An 18,197-nucleotide genomic window follows, 5' to 3' on the forward strand; every position below is an offset into this window, starting at 1 on the left:
AATCCTTGACATCGTGGTTCATCCGATGAGATCATCATGGAACATGTGGGAGCCAACATGGGTATCCAGATCCCGCTGTTGGTTATTGACCGGAGAACGTCTCGGTCATGTCTGCATGGTTCCCGAACCCGTAGGGTTTACACACTTAAGGTTCGGTGATGCTAGAGTTGTTATGGGAAATAGTATGTGGTTACCGAAGGTTGTTCGGAGTCCCGGATGAGATCCCGGACATGACAAGGAGCTCCGGAATGGTCCGGAGGTGAATATCGGTATATTGGACGAAGGGTATTGGAGTCCGGAATTGTTCCGGGGGTACCAGGTGATGACCAGCATGTCCAAAGGGGTTTCGGAGGCCACGGCAAGCGTTGGGGGGCCTTATGGGCCAAGGGGAGAGGGCACATCAGCCCACTAAGGGGCTGAGCGCCCCTCCCACCCCATCTCACGTAACCAGGAGAGGTGGGGGCGCCACCCCTAGGGCAACCGCCCCTCCCAGCTTGGGGGCAAGTTTCGTAGGGGGTGGGGGCGCCCAAACCCATCTAGGGTTTCCCCTGTGGCCGCCGCCCCTCCCCTAGGGAACCCTAGGGCGCCTCCCCTTCCTCCCTGCCCCTATATATAGTGAGGGAGAGAGAGTGCAGCCGCACCCTTCCCCTCGCGCAGCCCTCTCCCTCCTCCAACACCTCCTCCTCCTCCGTAGTGCTTGGCGAAGCCCTGCCGGAGAACCACGAGCTCCATCACCACCATGCCATCATGCTGTCGGAGTTCTCCCTCAACTTCTCCTCTCCCCTTGCTGGATCAAGAAGGAGGAGACGTCCCCAGGCTGTACGTGTGTTGAACGCGGAGGCACCGTTGTTCGGTGCTTAGATCAGATTCGGCCGCGATCTGAATCGCTTCGTGAACGACTCCAACGTCCGTGTTCTTGTAACGCTTCCACTTAGCGATCTTCAAGGGTATGAAGATGCACTCCCTCTCTCTCTCGTTGCTAGTCTCTCCATAGATTGATCTTGGTGATGCGTAGAAAATTTTGAATTTCTGCTACGTTCCCCAACAGGAAGAAGGTCGCCGGAGGGAAGGAAGGAGCTCAACGGCGACCCCACTATCTATCTTACTGGACACCCATTATCTATCTTAGGGGTGTGGGGGTGGTGCAGTATCGCCAAAAAATAACTGGGCATCGTTGGGGCTAGAGGGATGGCTGGGGCGGCGGCAACATGGTGGTGGGAGGAGGTTGAGGGGAGGGCCGGAAGGCGAGGCTGCGTGGGATCGCCTCCGGACGCAGGCGGTGGTGGCCGGCGGTTCGGCCGGTGGTACGTTTGGCGGTTGGGGGAAGAAGATGAGGAAGGTGGTCTGGAAGTTGAAGAAGCAATCTAAACCACATATTTTCCATCCAACGGCTGAAACGAAATCGACTGGCCTAAATTAAAATTTCAGTCAACTTACCACTAGCCATTCCCAAATATTTTACTCCATCAACTTTTTTTTTGAAGAAAAGGGGCTCATCCCCCCGGTTCCATTCCATTGGAAGAAACCAGACCATCCAACGTTCAACTTACAACAAAGAAGAGGGGGGAGAGCGTCTACTGTCTTCTCCACCAAAAATAAAAAAGAAACTAAACTCGTTTTTCAGCTTACAACCCCACTTGGAGCAGACTGCCACTTCCTTACAAGGCATTAGACCAGTCACAGGCCCGAGAAGACCACCTGGATGGAGTCCGCCTCTTCAGGGTGTTTCATCTGGTAGGCCAGCGTCATACGTCCTCCATCCGTGGCGCTCCCAGTCGCCTCCCTCCATGACAGATGTCCTAGCCAGCTCTTGCAGTTGTTCAGTCCTGCTCCAAGGCAAACGGTGCTTTCAGACTCGCCCACGGCCAATCCTGAAAGGCCCTTACCGCGCCCGATTGCAGTTCTGGAAATGGTTTTGTCCAATCCCTCAGATACCTGTACACCATCCCCATCACCTGCTTCATTGACATCCAAGAGATCCTATTAAATACAGTAGCATTTCTAAAGTTCCACATTCCCCACAGGATAGCAGAGGTAACTACATTAAGAAGCATATGTTTTTTCTTGCACAGCCACAATTTGCAAGCGACTCAAAGTCCACTATTCGTACACTGAACAAGTTTTCAATGTCGCTCCAAAATTTTCTGGCAACTATACATTCAAAAAAGAGGTGGTAAACCGATTCAATCTCTTTGCAATGCACACATTCCAAAGGTTTAACCATCCCTCTTTTTCTCAAATTATCACAAGTCATAACTTTGTTCTGAGAAAAAAGCCACAAAAAACCTTGTACTTTCGGAGGGATTCTAACACTCCAAACAGCAGGCAAGAAGATAGGTTGTACACCCCTGAAATTGGCAATAGCATACAGGGATTTAGAGGAATAAATCCCCTTAGACTCATATTGCCAAATCAGGGAATCCTCCTCCCCACTGAAAGGAGTCAATCTCACAATATTAACCAAGTCCAGCCATTGGACCATTAATTCATCAGAAAAGGTTCTTCTAAAAGTACACTTAAGTTCGTTACCATCCCACAGTTCAGCCACCGTTCTGTTCTTTTCCTGGACAAGATAATACAAGTCCGAGAACTGCGTAGCTAAAGGGGCATTCCCATGCCAGATATCCTCCCAAAACCTCACTTTATTCCCATTTCCCACCTTCCATTTATACCCCAACTTCACAGCCTGCAAAGCCCACATAAAGCTTTTCCAGAACTGGGAGGGATGGGTATCTTGGCAGCAAAGGATATTGGGGTTCCTAGTATTGTATTTACTATCCACTACCTTCCTCCACAGCGAGCCTTCCCCAGCCAAATACCTTTTAACCCACTACCCTATTAGACACACATTCATATCCTGGAGGTTTAGAACCCCCAAGCCCCCATATTCTTTTCTCATACATATAGAAGGCCAGTTGGCCAAATGAATCTTATGAGCTCCTTCGATATCGCTCCAAAGGCAATTTGCCATGTGTGAGTTAATCAGATTAATGGCCCATCTAGGGAACTTGAAAAAAGACAACAGGTACAGGGAAATACTGGCCAAACAAGCTCTGATCGGTGTTATCTTGCCCAAATATGACAACAGTTTTCCCCTCCACCCAGCAATCCTAGCAAGAATTTTGTCAATCAAAGCTTGTAAGTCTTCCCTACTCAACTTATCAAAGTGCAAAGGAATTCCCAAATATTTAATTGGGAAGCATCCAGTAACACACTGGAAGATATCCAAAAACACCCCCAAATCCCCACTCTCCATATTTATGGGGATCAGAGCACTCTTATCATAGTTAATTCTCATTCAAGAAATTTGCTCAAAGCAAGTTAAAACCCATTTGAGATTAAGGGCAACTCTACTATCATTTTTCAGGAAAAGAAGTGTATCATCTGCATACTACAGACACATCACTCCTCCTCTAACTAATTCCGGGCACAACCCTCTAACCAAGCCAGCCCGAGCACTTTCATCTATCATTCTAGCAAAAGTGTCTACCACCAGATTGAAAAGCAGGTGGGCAACAGGCTCTCCTTGCAGACACATCAACTTTTGATGCCCTAAAATAGGCCAGCTGTTGAACATGCTCTAAAACCGGTCCCGGAAAATACATCCAAGGGAAAACCACACGAGAATCGGACGCAAAGCGCACGAGGATGCGCGAGACGAGACGACACCGCATGCGACACGGAGGTTCGATCGTGCAACCGAAAGATTTGGATCCGTTCCGTCGTGGTAGTACCGACGCAGAGCATAGCAAGCAAACAGTGTCGCTGCCCAACATTCCCTCCGCGCCACGTTGCTGCCGGCCTCGCAAGTCGCAACGGTAGAGATTCGCACACGAAGTTTGGCTGGCCGGCTCCTCCCACGAAACGTGCGCGCGCATGCATGCACGCACGCATGTCTGCTGCTCTGCTCTGCTCCGCTCCGTGGCGTCTTTCCGTTTCCGCCTTCCTGTCTGCCCCGCCCCAATAATCCAATAATGGAGAGAGAGAGAGGCCGGCCGGTTTCGCCGCCGCGATGGCCGCCCGACCCGCAGCAACCATTTAAGCGCGACCCTCGTCATCCACCCACGCCTTAAGCTTCCCCTCCCGCCGAGCGCACGTACTACTTTCTTCGGCGGGCGTTCCACGTGGTGGCCGCCGCGCCTGCTCTAAGGCCACCCGCGCGCGAACGACTCGCCCAGGCAAGCCAAGGCATGGCCACCATCCGCTCTAGCAAGCCCCGCCACCGCTCCGAGGCCTCCGCCCCCGCCACCTCCGTGGCCGTCGCCGCGGCGAGGGCGCAGGACGCTCCCAAGCCCCCGCTCAGGCGGTCCGCGGCCTTCCAGCCGCGCCGCTCGCACAGCCACCCGCAACCGCATGCGCACGGCCACCAGCGCTGCGACAGCGAGCATGTCAGCCGCAGCGGCAGGCAGCCCCGCTGCGGCGAGGTGGCCGGCGGCACGGCGGCCGGGTGCGCCGCCGTATGCTGCTGCTTCCCGTGCGTCATGGTGGAGGTCGTCGTGCTCGCCACGGTCCGCGCGCCAGCCGCGCTCTGCCGGCGCGCGGTCCGGGCGCGCCGGCGCCGCCGCTCGGCCTCGGCGGGGCAGCCGGTGGACATGTACGAGCTGCTCGTCGACGACGGCACCGTGGCCGGTCCCGGCGACGCGGCGGTGGTCTGGCCCGCGGGTCAGCCGCCGGAGGAGGAGGCGGGGGAAATGGAGAACGAGGTGTGGTCGAGGTTCTACGGCGCCGGCTTCTGGAGGAGCCCCTCGTCGCTCGGCGACGAGAACAGATGATCGGCACAGGCCGGCGGCTCCTGCATGCATGCGACGCCCTGGCTTCGTCTACGGCTTTCTTGATTCTTGCTCGGGTAGGCTTCCTTCGTTTTCCTCGGAGGGAAACCGATGTAGAGGAGGAAATGGGAAGCTTGTGTGTCGTGTTTGATCCACACCGCATTCTTGTTCCACCTTATATCCACTATTTTTTCTTCTTCCTTTTCTTGTTGGGTGTACGTCCTCTACAAGGGAAATGAACACTTCCCTTCTTTGTTGCCATTGTATGCAACTAAATATATATACCGAGTGATGTGATTGGGGAAAAAAAAAATACACACTCCAAAAAGGACAAGAAGAATCGCTCAATGGCGACGGACACAGGCACATCACATACAGAGATTTACGTTGGGAGGAGGTATTTAAGTTCTCTGGAGACCTTAACAACTTCTTCGCCGATAAAGCATTTGATGAGTCTTTGTGAGACTAGTATTAATTATATTCCTAGGTCCTAAAATAAAGTTAGGAATTGTTTGGCTATTTTTGCAAGGGTGAAAGGTAGAGCTATTACTTGGTTAGGTTTTGGTCCTCCTAAAGCAGTGGAGCTTGCTAGCTCTGATTGTAATCATGATGAGGTTTGAGTAATACAAATTTTAAATTCGCAAAATAATAATAAAAAATCCTCGCCGAGGCAGCCAAGGTACCAAAAGAGGACACAAAAAACAATGAGAGAGTCATGGCGGACACCCTGCCCTCAGCCACCACTAGTAGAAAACGGGGCTTTCGTCCAGGCCAGTTTAGCCCATTAGTCCCGGTTCAATCCAGAACCGGGACCAATGGAGCTATTTGCCCCGGTTCGTGAGCCCAGGGGGCCGGCCGGGCCACGTGGGCCATTGGTCCCGGTTCGTCCGGACCTTTTGGTCCCGGTTGGTGGGACGAACCGGGACCAATGGTCCTGGCTCCTGGCCCATCACTATTGGTCCCGGTTGGTGGCATGAACATGAACCGGGACCAAAAGGGTTACCTTTAGTCCCGGTTCATGCCACCAACCGGGACCAATAGTGGTGCCTATATATAGCCCCTCGCGCAAGAGCAGAGCACACTGCTCTGTTTTTTTTGGCCGAGGGGGAGAGGGCTTGGTGGTGCTCTAGCTCACCTCCTATGCACACAAGGTGTTCGATGGAATGCCCGAGCCACACTACTTAAGGTTTCTCCTCTCCAAGCTCGACCGCCAAGCTCCATTTTCCTCAATATTTATCTAGGTTTAGCGGTCCGTCACGCCCCGTCCCCGTCTTCACCGCCGTCGATCACCCGCGCCGATCTCATCGCCGGCACCACCGTGGTGAGCCTCTTGTTCTTATCTTCTTTCTGAAAGGAAAAATATTATTACTTGTTTGTTTAGATAGATACTTGTATTATTTTCTTACTTTTATTATTGCATCTTATATAGTGCGCCGATGGTTTTGGTATCCGCCCCCGTAGGCCCTCGTCCTGTCTATGGTTCGGATGTGGTATATATTATCTTTTCATAACTATTGGTTCATTTATTGTTTATGAAAATTATGCCGACCAACGTGACATAGATTTTATTTATCTAGGAGGTTGTTGAACCGGAAATTCCAACCGACCCTATTGTCGAGAGGTTAAATTTAGTTGAAGAAGAAAACAATTTCTTGAAGGAAAAAATAAAAAAACTTAAGGAGGAGAAGATGATATTGGAGTTGCATGTTGCGGATGTCGTCGATGATCACAAGATCAAGATGGATGCAATGCGCTTGAAGATGAGAAAGATTAGAAAATATGCCATTCATACCGAGGCTTGGTATCATTATGCCGTTGGATCAGTTGTTACCTTGGTTGCGATTATGATCGCATTTGTTTTCGCATTGAAATGTTTTACATAGTTTCAATGTATGGTTTAATTAATTTAGATGCTCTGCAGAGATTTATGTTGTTAGATGAGAACTATGTATCTACTTTGGTTTTTATGTGATGATGAACTTCTATTAATTTGGTCACTTAATTATCTATTCATGATGTTCTGTAATGATTTTTGACACACTTAATTATATATAATGCACGCAGATGAACCTACAATGGATGTACGGTGACAGACACACCTCCGAGTACATTAAGGGCGTGCATGATTTTCTCGAAGTGGCTGAGGCAAACAAGCAGAATGGTTTTATGTGTTGTCCATGCCCTATATGTGGGAATACGAAGTCTTACTCTGACCAGAAAATCCTTCACACCCACCTGCTTTACAAGGGTTTCATGCCACACTATAATGTTTGGACGAGGCACGGAGAAATAGGGGTTATGATGGAAGACGGCGAGGAAGAAGAGTACGATGACAACTATGTGCCCCCTGAATACGGTGATGCTACTGAACATCAAGATGCACCAGACGATGTGCACGATGGTGCTGCAACGGGCGAAGCTGCTGAAGATCAAGAGGAACCAGACGATGTGCCCGATGATGATGATCTCCGCTGGGTCATTGTCGATGCAAGGACACAATGCGAAAGTCAAAAGGAGAAGCTGAAGTTCGATCGCATGTTAGAGGATCACAAAAAGGGGTTGTACCCCAATTGCGAAGATGGCAACACAAAGCTCGGTACCGTACTCGAATTGCTGCAGTGGAAGGCAGAGAATGATGTGCCTGATAAAGGATTTGAGAAGCTACTAAAAATAATGAAGAAGAAGCTTCCAAAGGATAACGAATTGCCCGACAGTACATACGCAACAAAGAAGGTCGTATGCCCTCTAGGATTGGAGGTTGAGAAGATACATGCATGCCCTAATGACTGCATCCTCTACCGCGGTGCCTACAAGGATCTGAACGCATGCCCGGTATGCGGTGCATTGCGCTATAAGATCAGACGAGATGACCCTGGTGATGTTGACGGCGAGCCTCCCAGGAAGAGGGTTCCTGCGAAGGTGATGTGGTATGCTCCTATAATACCACGGTTGAAAGTCTGTTCAGAAACGGAGAGCATGCCAAGTTGATGAGATGGCACAGTGAGGACCGTAAGAAAGACGGGAAGTTGAGAGCACCCGTTGACGGGTCGCAGTGGAGAAAAATTGAGAGAAAGTACTGGGATGAGTTTGCAAAGGACCCAAGGAACGTATGGTTTGCTTTAAGCGTGGATGGCATTAATCCTTTCGGGGAGCAGAGCAGCAATCACAGCACCTGGCCCGTGACTCTATGTATGTATAACCTTCCTCCTTGGATGTGCATGAAGCGGAAGTTCATTATGATGCCAGTTCTCATCCAAGGCCCTAAGCAACCCGGCAACGACATTGATGTGTACCTAAGGCCATTAGTTGAAGAACTTTTACAGCTGTGGAATGGAAACGGTGTACGTACGTGGGATGAGCACAAACAGGAGGAATTTAACCTAAAGGCGTTGCTGTTCGCGACCATCAACGATTGGCCCGCTCTCAGTAACATTTCAGGACAGACAAACAAGGGATACCACGCATGCACGCACTGTTTACTTGACACCGATAGTATATACCTGGCAAGCTGCAGGAAGAATGTGTACCTGGGCCATCGTCGATTTCTTCCGACCAACCATCAATGTCGAAAGAAAGGCAAGCATTTCAAAGGCGAGGCAGATCACCGGAAGAAGCCCGCCATGCGTACCGGTGATCACGTACTTGCTATGGTCAATGATTTACACGTAATCTTTGAAAAGGGTCCCGGCGGACTAGCTGTTCCGAATGACGCTGAGAATCACACACCCATGTGGAAGAAGAAATCTATATTTTGGGACCTACCCTACTGGAAATACCTAGAGGTCCGCTCTTCGATCGACGTGATGCACGTGACGAAGAACCTTTGCGTGAACCTGCTAGGCTTCTTGGGCGTGTATGGGAAGACAAAAGATACACCTGAGGCACGAGAGGACCTGCAACGCTTGCACGAAAAAGAGGGCATGCCTCCGAAGCAGTATGAAGGTCCTGCCAGCTACGCTCTTACGAAAGAAGAGAAATAAATATTCTCAGTATGAAGGTCCCGACTGGCTTCTCGTCGAATATAAAGGGAATAATAAATATGCCAGAGAAAAAGTTCCAGAACCTAAAGTCTCATGACTGCCACGTGATTATGACGCAACTGCTTCCGGTTGCATTGAGGGGGCTTCTACCGGAAAACGTCCGACTAGCCATTGTGAAGCTATGTGCATTCCTCAATGCAATATCTCAGAAGGTGATCGATCCAGAAATCGTACCAACGCTAAGGAGTGATGTGGCGCAATGTCTTGTCAGTTTCGAGCTGGTGTTTCCACCATCCTTCTTCAATATCATGACGCACGTCCTAGTTCATCTAGTCGACGAGATTGTCATTCTGGGGCCCGTATTTCTACACAATATGTACCCCTTTGAGAGGTTCATGGGAGCCCTAAAGAAATATGTTCGTAACCGCGCTAGGCCAGAAGGAAGCATCTCCATGGGCCATCAAACAGAGGATGTCATCGGGTTTTGTGTTGACTTCATTCCTGGCCTTAAGAAGATAGGTCTCCCTAAATCGCGGTATGAGGGGAGACTGACTGGAAAAGGCACGCTTGGAAGGGACTCAATAATATGCAGGGACGGATATTCTTGGTCTCAAGCACACTACACAGTTCTACAGAACTCTACCTTGGTGACCCCGTATGTCGATGAACACAAGAACAGTCTGCGCTCCAAACACCCAGAGCAGTGCGACGACTGGATTACATGTGAACACATCAGGACTTTCAGCAGTTGGTTGAAAACACGTCTCAGAGGTGACAGCACTATTTGTGATGAGCTGTACTTGTTGTCCAGGGGACCATCTTCGACTGTAATGATTTGGAAAGGATACGAGATAAATGGGAATACATTTTACACGATTGACCAAGATGAAAAGAGCACCAACCAAAACAGCGGTGTCCGCTTTGATGCAGCAACCGACAATGGAAATGACACATATTATGGTTACATAGCAGACATATGGGAACTTAACTACGGAGTAGATTTTAAGGTCCCTTTGTTTAAGTGCAAGTGGGTCAATCTGTCAGGAGGCGGGGTACAGGTAGACCCACAGTACGGAATGACCATAGTGGATCTGAAAAATCTTGGGTACACTGACGAACCGTTCGTCCTAGCCAATGATGTGGCACAGGTTATCTATGTGAAGGACATGTCTACCAGACCGAGGAAAAGAAAAGATAAGGAAGCGAATACATCATACAATGAGCCAAAGCGCCACATAGTTCTTTCAGGAAAAAGGGACATCCTGGGAGTGGAGGGCAAGACAGACATGTCTGAAGAGTATGAAAAGTTTCATGAAATTCCCCCCTTCAAAGTCAAGGCTGACCCAAGCATCCTGATAAACGATGAAGATTATCCATGGTTACGGCGCAATAAGCAAACGACACAAGCGAAGAAAAAGTGAAGACTTTCTCCCACAACTATTATGATGATAACATGCCAACTTTGTAACAGACGAGTATGATACCATTGTCCGTTTTGTACATGCACATGCTATGCCAACTTTTTCAGAGTTCATTTGAAAACTATGAATTTTAAAACCTCGCCAACCGAAGGGCGCTCACACCGGTTTATAAATAAAGCAACAAAGAAAACAAAAAAAGAGTTTCCAAATTTGAAAACTAATGCCACTAACAGAAAGTTTATAATTTTTCTAAAACTAAAAGCAAAAAGAATTAAAAAATAAAGCAAAAAACAACAAAAAATAAATAATGCAGAAAACAGAACAAAAAACTGAAAAATAAATAAATATAGCAACAATAAGTATTTTGTTGTAAGTAGAAACAAAATAAAATAAATAAAGCAACAAAGGAAACAAAAAAAGAGTTTTCAGATTTGAAAACTAATGGCACTAACAGAAAGTTTATAATTTTTCTAAAACTAAAAGCAAAAAGAATTAAAAAATAAAGCAAAAAACAACAAAAACTAAATAATGCAGAAAACAGAACAAAAAACTGAAAAAAAATAAAAATAGCAAAAATAAGTATTTTGTTGTAAGTAGAAACAAAATAAAATAAATAAAGCAACAAAGGAAACAAAAAAAGAGTTTTCAGATTTGAAAACTAATGGCACTAACAGAAAGTTTATAATTTTTCTAAAACTAAAAGCAAAAAGAGTTAAAAAATAAAGCAAAAGACCAAAAGAAAAATAAACCAAAACCAAAATAAACTAAATAAAGCAACAAATAAAACAAAAAAACAAAAAAAAATGCCACCTACTGGGCCCCCACGGCCTGAATACGACTAGAAACCCTATGGGCCAGGATTCAGGCCCGTGGAAGGCCCAGTAGGCCCACAGGCACAGATGGCAGAGTTAGGCCCGAAAGCCTGCTTTAGAGAGGAGCTCGAGAGGGGAGCCGCACCGCACCTTATAAACTGGTGCGGCTCCCTCTCAACTAGCGAGGTGGGACTAAACATTTGGCGCGGGGCAGCACAAGGCCTTTGGTCCCGGTTGGTGGCACCAACCGGGACTAATGCCCCCCTTTAGTCCCGGTTGGTGCCACCAACCGGGACCAAAGGCCGCCGCTTCCCGCCCTTTGGGCTGCTGAAAGTTGGCCTTTGGTCCCGGTTGGTGGCACCAACCGGGACTAATGCTCAGTGTATATAAACAACACTTGTGAAAATTTTCAGTTTTATCGCGCATTTGCCCCCGACGACGCCGCCAGGCTGCCCCGCCGCCGTCGCCGTCGCCCGTGCCCCCGAGCCCACGCCGTCGCCGGCCGCGCCCTCGAGCCCAGACGCCGTCGCCACCCCGCGCCGCCCCGACGCCGTCGCCGCGGGCCACCCCGGCCGCGCCGTCCCGACGCCGTCGCCGCCCCGCCTCTGCCTCGCCATCGCCTCTGCCTCGCCGTCGCCTCTGCCTCGCCCCGCGCCGCTTTGGTCAGGGCCGGCACTGCCCCCCTCTTCCCCTTTTTTTGCAAATATAGTTTTTTTCCTGATTATGTGTGTATATGTATGAGTATATATGTATATGTGTATATCTGTTTATATGTCTTTTTTTTTAGATTTTTTTGTTTTTTGCATTTTTATAAAAATGTATATATGTTCTCTGTGTATATATATGTTTTCTGTTCATAGATTTTTATTTGAACATTATTTTAAAAAAAAACAAGCAATACTACTTCATGTATTTTTAAGAAGGAAGAAGAAGAAAAAGAATGAGAGGAAAAAGGAAAAAAGAAGAGGAAGAAAGGAGAAGAAGAGGGGAGGAAGAAGAGGAGAAATAAATAAGAAGAGGAAAAAAGAAGAAAAAGAAGAGGAGAAGAAGAAAGGAATAGAGGAGAAGAAGAAAAAATAGAATATATTCTATTTTTTCTTCTTCTCCTCTATTCCTTTCTTCTTCTCCTCTTTTTTTTCTTCTTTTTTTTCTTCGATCTTCTCCTCTGTCATCGTCGATATACCCCTCCCGATAACTTCAACATGAGAGGAGAAGAAGAAAGAAAGGAATAGAGGAGAAAGAAGAAACTTTGACACGAGGGGGGGGGGTACCGATACCCCCTCCCTGATAACATTATTTTCACCAAAAAAGCTCCAGGACTACCGAAGAAGCTCCAATTTAGGCACCCGAAAGTAAGTACTATATAGTAGCATATTCCAGGCATCTCCTAGTGATTCAAGCGCTAGTTTCATCAATACCATTTAGCATGCTTGCTAATTATCAGTTTGATTGACCTCTATTTCTTGTCAAGTGGTTGTGGCAGGAACAAGGGAATGATTTCTGTGGATACTACATTTGCGAGTCCATCCGCCACACGACCTGTGAGCGGGACTACTCCGACAAACAATATGAAGTGCGTAAATAACAATATTCACAATTTTATTGTATTACCATCATTTGTGTTGAGTTTCATTCATTCATATATATATATATATATATATATATATATATATATATATATATGTATGTATTGACCCCCTTCTTAAAATTAGATGTTTCGGATGCGGGATGAACTCCTAGCACCAAATCGCATGCGAGCAATTCAAGAGGAATTGGCGGCATTCTTTCTTGACCACGTGATCGCTGAAGACGGAGAATACTATGTGGACCACGCGTCCGTATTTTAGGAGATTATATATTTGTAAAAGATAATTATTGTATATATGTAGCCGATAGTGTCGGATAGATATACGAGAACTTGTTTGTTCGACCAATCTCTCGGAGAAGGAGAGGTGGTCGATATCACTTCTCTCTGTATGCATATATGTTCATGACAATCTTCTGTTTGCTTACTAGCTAGCTAGCGTGTCTATCTAGTCCTCTCTATACGTATGTATGTATGGTACGTAGCGTCGACCAAGCACGGACAAAAAAGAGGACACTTCTCTCTATTAATTAGCTAGCTATAGCACAATATATGAAACACCTAAATTAACCCCCCAAAACCCCCCAAACCCCCCCCCCTTTCAAAAAAAAAAACCACAGCCACATAAACGCTGACGCGTGGATGCCTATTGGTCCCGGTTGGTGCCACCAACCGGGACCAAAGGCCCTCCTGCCTGGGCTCAGGGGACAGGCCACGTGGAGGCCCTTCTGTCCCGGTTCTAGATTGAACCGGGACTAAAGGGGTCAGGGCATTAGTACCGACCCTTTAGTCCCGGTTCATGAACCGGGACTAAAGGCCCTCACCAACCGGGACAATAGGCCCTTTTTCTACTAGTGCACGTCCCTGAGCCAGTGCCATCAGTAGGGAAGCGATTAGAACAAAACTTTTTTGAAGTGGGGCGAACTCTTAAGGATAACTTTATGATCCAAAATGAAATTAACAACACCGCAATTGCATTTTTTCAATTGTCATACCAAATTAATTTGGAGAAAACCCCATAACCAAGTTTGTCATCCATTCTTTTTGAATAATTTGAATTGCTTACCACATGTGTCGCTTTGTGTCATCCATTCGATCAGGTTTAAAAAGGAAACACCCAATGCATTAATCTTTATTCATCACAAAAAATGGCACTAATCACTGCATGGTAGTTGTAGATTGTCAGACCATTATTTGAAGAAATGACAATAAAATTCAAAAACAAATTACCTCTCCCCTTCGTCTTTGCTAGCCATTTTTCCTTTCCATTCGTGCCTTTTAGCCGTCGGCCTCACGCCGCAGTGAGCTCCTGCTGGCGCCGGAAACACAAGTAAGCGATCACGTCCATGCTCGCTCTTGGTGGTCGTCGACCTCCAACACGTGCTCGGCCCTCCTGCTGTCCGCCGTGAACGCAGGTCACTCCTGCAGGCTGCTAGGGTTCATGTCGAGGGGAAGCATGGCGTGGCGTGGACATACGTAGGACTCGATGACTGGATCGAGCGATGCTGGTACGGGACCAGGCCCGGCCCATAGGCCGGGCAAACAGGCGCCCGCCCTGGCCCGGGACCTTCTAGTTGCTATGGCCCAATAAGTTGTCCAGGTGGGTGCAATGTTGATGGTTCCTATTCGGCGCCTTAAGCGCCCCTTTCTTCACATTTCGCAAACGGGCGCACACCCTTCCCTCTGCGCTGGGCCGGCCCATCTTTGTGTTTCTCTTTCTGTTTCTAATGGAAAAAAACTGTGCGCCCTGGCCCGGGACCCAACTAGAAGGTCCCGGCCCATCTTCGTTTTCTCTTTCTGTTTCTAATGACAAACGTAGGACTCGATGACTGGATCGAGCGATGCTGGTACGGGACCAGGCCCGGCCCATAGGCCGGGCAAACAGGCGCCCGCCCTGGCCCGGGACCTTCTAGTTGCTATGGCCCAATAAGTTGTCCAGGTGGGTGCAATGTTGATGGTTCCTATTCGGCGCCTTAAGCGCCCCTTTCTTCACATTTCACAAACAGGCGCACACCCTTCCCTCTGCGCTGGGCCGGCCCATCTTTGTGTTTCTCTTTCTGTTTCTAATGGCAAAAAACTGTGCGCCCGCCCATCTTCGTTTTCTCTTTCTGTTTCTAGTGGCAAAAAACTGTACGCCCGGTGAGCTTCGAACCCACGATCTGCTGGTCTAACATAAGCTAAGCTAACCAACCCACCAATAACACATGATTTGTTCATTTTCCATCTTTTGACCGCTTTTCTTCTTTCCTCTTTTTCCCTTTTTCTTTTTTCGTGCTCCTCTTTTTATTGGAAAGTTTTTATTTCTTTTTTCTAAATTGAATGAACTTTCTTCAAAATCAATGAACCTTTTTCAAATTGAACAAACATTTTTTCAAAATCAATGAACTTTTTCAGATTTTTGAACTTTTTTAAAAAAGGACGATTTTTTTTGAAAATTGATGATTTTTTTTTGAGAATCGATGACCTTTTTTCAAAATTGATGAACCTTTTCCAGATTTTGTGAACTTTTTTCAAAATCGATGAACTTTTTTTTTTGAGAATCAATCGACTTCTTTTCTAAATCGATGAACTTTCCGAAAATTGATGAACTTTTTTTCAAAATCGATTAACATTTTTCAATTTTCATGAACTTTTTGAAATTCGTGAACTTTTTTATCAAAATCGATTAACATTTTTTAAATCCATGAACTTTTTTATATCAAAATCGATTAACTTTTGTCAAATCCGTGAACTTTTTTATCAAAATCGATGAACTTTTTCAAAATCCGGTGAACTTTTTTGAAATTCGTGAACTTTTTTGAAATCCGTGAACTTTTTCTTTTACCAAAATCAGGTGAACTTTTTTCAAATTCGTGAACTTTTTTGAAAAAATGATGATTTATTTTGTGAACATTTCTTTGAAATCCGTGACCTTTTGTCAAAATCGACGATTTTTTTAAAATTCATGAATTCTTGGTCAAATTGTCCTTCATTTTTTCAAAATAATTTGTACTGGGGTTTAAACATGGTCAAATAGTGTTGTTTCCGCATAAAACACAAGAAGCTATCCTAGTGCAGTGGTAGAAGCGCCAAGTCCGTTAGCAAATGCATGTGGGTTCGTGTGCATTTTTCTTCGCGTTTGTTTTTGAGCGTCTGGTGCGAGAGATACTGGGCCGGCCCACTACCGCGCTCCTTCGAGCGCCAACTACGTTAGCGGGCGCTGAGGGCGCCAAAGAGGAGCACTCTGCAATATTTCATCACGGCCCAAAAACGTTTCACGGTGAAATTTAGCTGGATTTACTCTTTTAGCGATTGATCAGGTTGTATATATATAACAGAATCGCCAAAAATCAAGGTAGGCCGAGCGCCCTACCGGGAGATCCGCCCCTGCCGACATGGAGGTATTGATTTAGGTGATGATGGGGTGTTTATTCCGGGTAGGCAAATTGAATGATGTGCACATTCCAGAAATAATAATTAGAATGAACGATCCACCTGAGTTTTGGCTCTGATTTCGGCTATGGATTTGTTAACGTTCGTAGTGGCAACCCTACATCGAATATTATTCAGCTTCCTCTTGAAGAGTGTGTGTATGTGATAATAAATGAGTACTGATCAAAAGAACTTGAAAGAGGCAACATATTGGTCCATAGTACTCATATTTAAGCCACAACGAAACTCTATGCATGTATCATTTCTTTGACATAATCCCGTTACTAGACGACGAAAGTTTTAGAAAGTAATGATTGAAATGAAGTGCTTGAGACCCTTGATGAGGAGACACTCTTGGGTCGGGTGTTAGCGAGTTACTCTAGTATCATGTTGTCTTTACATACCTTTCACACTCTCGTAATTTATGTTTTCATTGCTAAAGAAAGAAAATTTTGTTTCATGCGTTCGCGGCAGCCGACAAGCAAGTGTCAACTAGAGTAAATAGAATGAAAGTTACTTTGTTGTTTGTTTAGTATAGAAAGAGCTTTTGTGTTGACTATGTTTGCTTCACTAGCACTTGCATAATAACCATGTCACCGCTACAGCTATACTAAGTTTTCAGGCGAACAAGCGGAGGGCTATCTAGGCATACCAATCGTAAGTGAATCAATCATTTTTTTATTTTAGTTTAAACAATTGAGTTCCTTACAGTTTGGATTTCTGTCTATGTTGATCGAGGACGGTCGAGGTTTAAGGTTGGGGAGGTTGATGAGTGCTTTTTTTGCACTCATCACACCATTGATTAAACTGGTTTATCTTATTATCTGAGATTTCCCTCAGATGTTTGCACTAATGACTAATGAATGCAAGAAATTATGAAATTCTCTCTTTATTTTGTTTCCACGGGGAAATGGGCCATATATGGATAAAATCAATCATTTACATGGAAAGGCGCAAAATGGAGAAAGAAGAGATCAAGTGGGTGGCGCACAAGGCAATCTAGAGCAGAAGATGTCATCTAGTACGAGTGCACGCGCTCGTACCATGTGCCAGCGGCACCATGGTGTCCAACCCAAGTATCCAACCACTTTTATAAAGGGCCCCATGACGAAGCAAAAAATCCCTCGGTAGGGTGCCTTGCATGGACGGGAGTACTGGGACAGAGCCCGCATGCACGAGTTACCTAGGTTCGGGCCTCCGAAGAGTAATACCCTACATTCTGCTTGTTATTGTTATTCATGGTGGAGGGATGCCTCATGCAATGGAGTACGTTGGTGTAGATGAGATTGTTACAAATAGTTGTTCTACGGGAGAATATATGCATCTAAGGGCCTCAAGCTCCCCTGTATATACACGGTGGGAGCTAGGTTTTACATGAGGGAGATGCGACCTATCCAGCCGCTCTCCTGGCTTGGAGTCCACGAAGGTCACAAAACCGCCTATAGGTCGCTCTAGGCCCTTCTCATGGGTTTGTTGGAAATATGCCCTAGAGGCAATAATAAAAGGATTATTATTATATTTCCTTGTTCATGATAATTGTCTTTTATTCATGCTATAATTGTATTATTCGGAAATCGTAATACACGTGTGAATACATAGACCACAACATGTCCCTAGTGAGCCTCTAGTTGACTAGCTCGTTGATCAACAGATAGTCATGGTTTCCTGACTATGGACATTGGATGTCATTGATAACGAGATCACATCATTAGGAGAATGATGTGATGGACAAGACCCAATCCTAAGCATAGCACAAGATCGTGTAGTTCGTTTGCTAGAGCTTTTCCAATGTCAAGTATCTTTTCCTTAGACCATGAGATCGTGTAACTCCCGGATACCGTAGGAGTGCTTTGGGTGTACCAAACGTCACAACGTAACTGGGTGACTATAAAGGTATACTACGGGTATCTCCGAAAGTGTCTGTTGGGTTGACACGGATCGAGACTGGGATTTGTCACTCCGTATGACGGAGAGGTATCTCTGGGCCCACTCGGTAATGCATCATCATAATGAGCTCAAAGTGACCAAGTGTCTGGTCACGGGATCATGCATTACGGTACGAGTAAAGTGACTTGCCGGTAACGAGATTGAACGAGGTATTGGGATACCGACGATCGAATCTCGGGCAAGTAACATACCGATTGACAAAGGGAATTGTATACGGGGTTGCTTGAATCCTCGACATCGTGGTTCATCCGATGAGATCATCGAGGAGCATG

General features: G+C 46.4%; 1 protein-coding gene across 1 annotated transcript; it reads left to right on the top strand.

Moving 5' to 3' along the window:
• The first annotated feature begins 4,090 nt into the window (after nucleotides 1-4,090).
• On the top strand, nucleotides 4,091-5,030 carry LOC123116903 (uncharacterized). Its single transcript, XM_044537774.1, has one exon. The coding sequence runs from the start codon at nucleotides 4,191-4,193 to the stop codon at nucleotides 4,770-4,772; it is 582 nt and encodes a 193-aa protein (XP_044393709.1). The 5' UTR covers nucleotides 4,091-4,190; the 3' UTR covers nucleotides 4,773-5,030.
• The last annotated feature ends 13,167 nt before the right edge of the window (nucleotides 5,031-18,197 follow it).

This window comes from Triticum aestivum, chromosome 5B (genome assembly GCF_018294505.1).
Source record: "Triticum aestivum cultivar Chinese Spring chromosome 5B, IWGSC CS RefSeq v2.1, whole genome shotgun sequence".
In the NCBI taxonomy this organism is placed as follows: Eukaryota; Viridiplantae; Streptophyta; class Magnoliopsida; order Poales; family Poaceae; genus Triticum; species Triticum aestivum.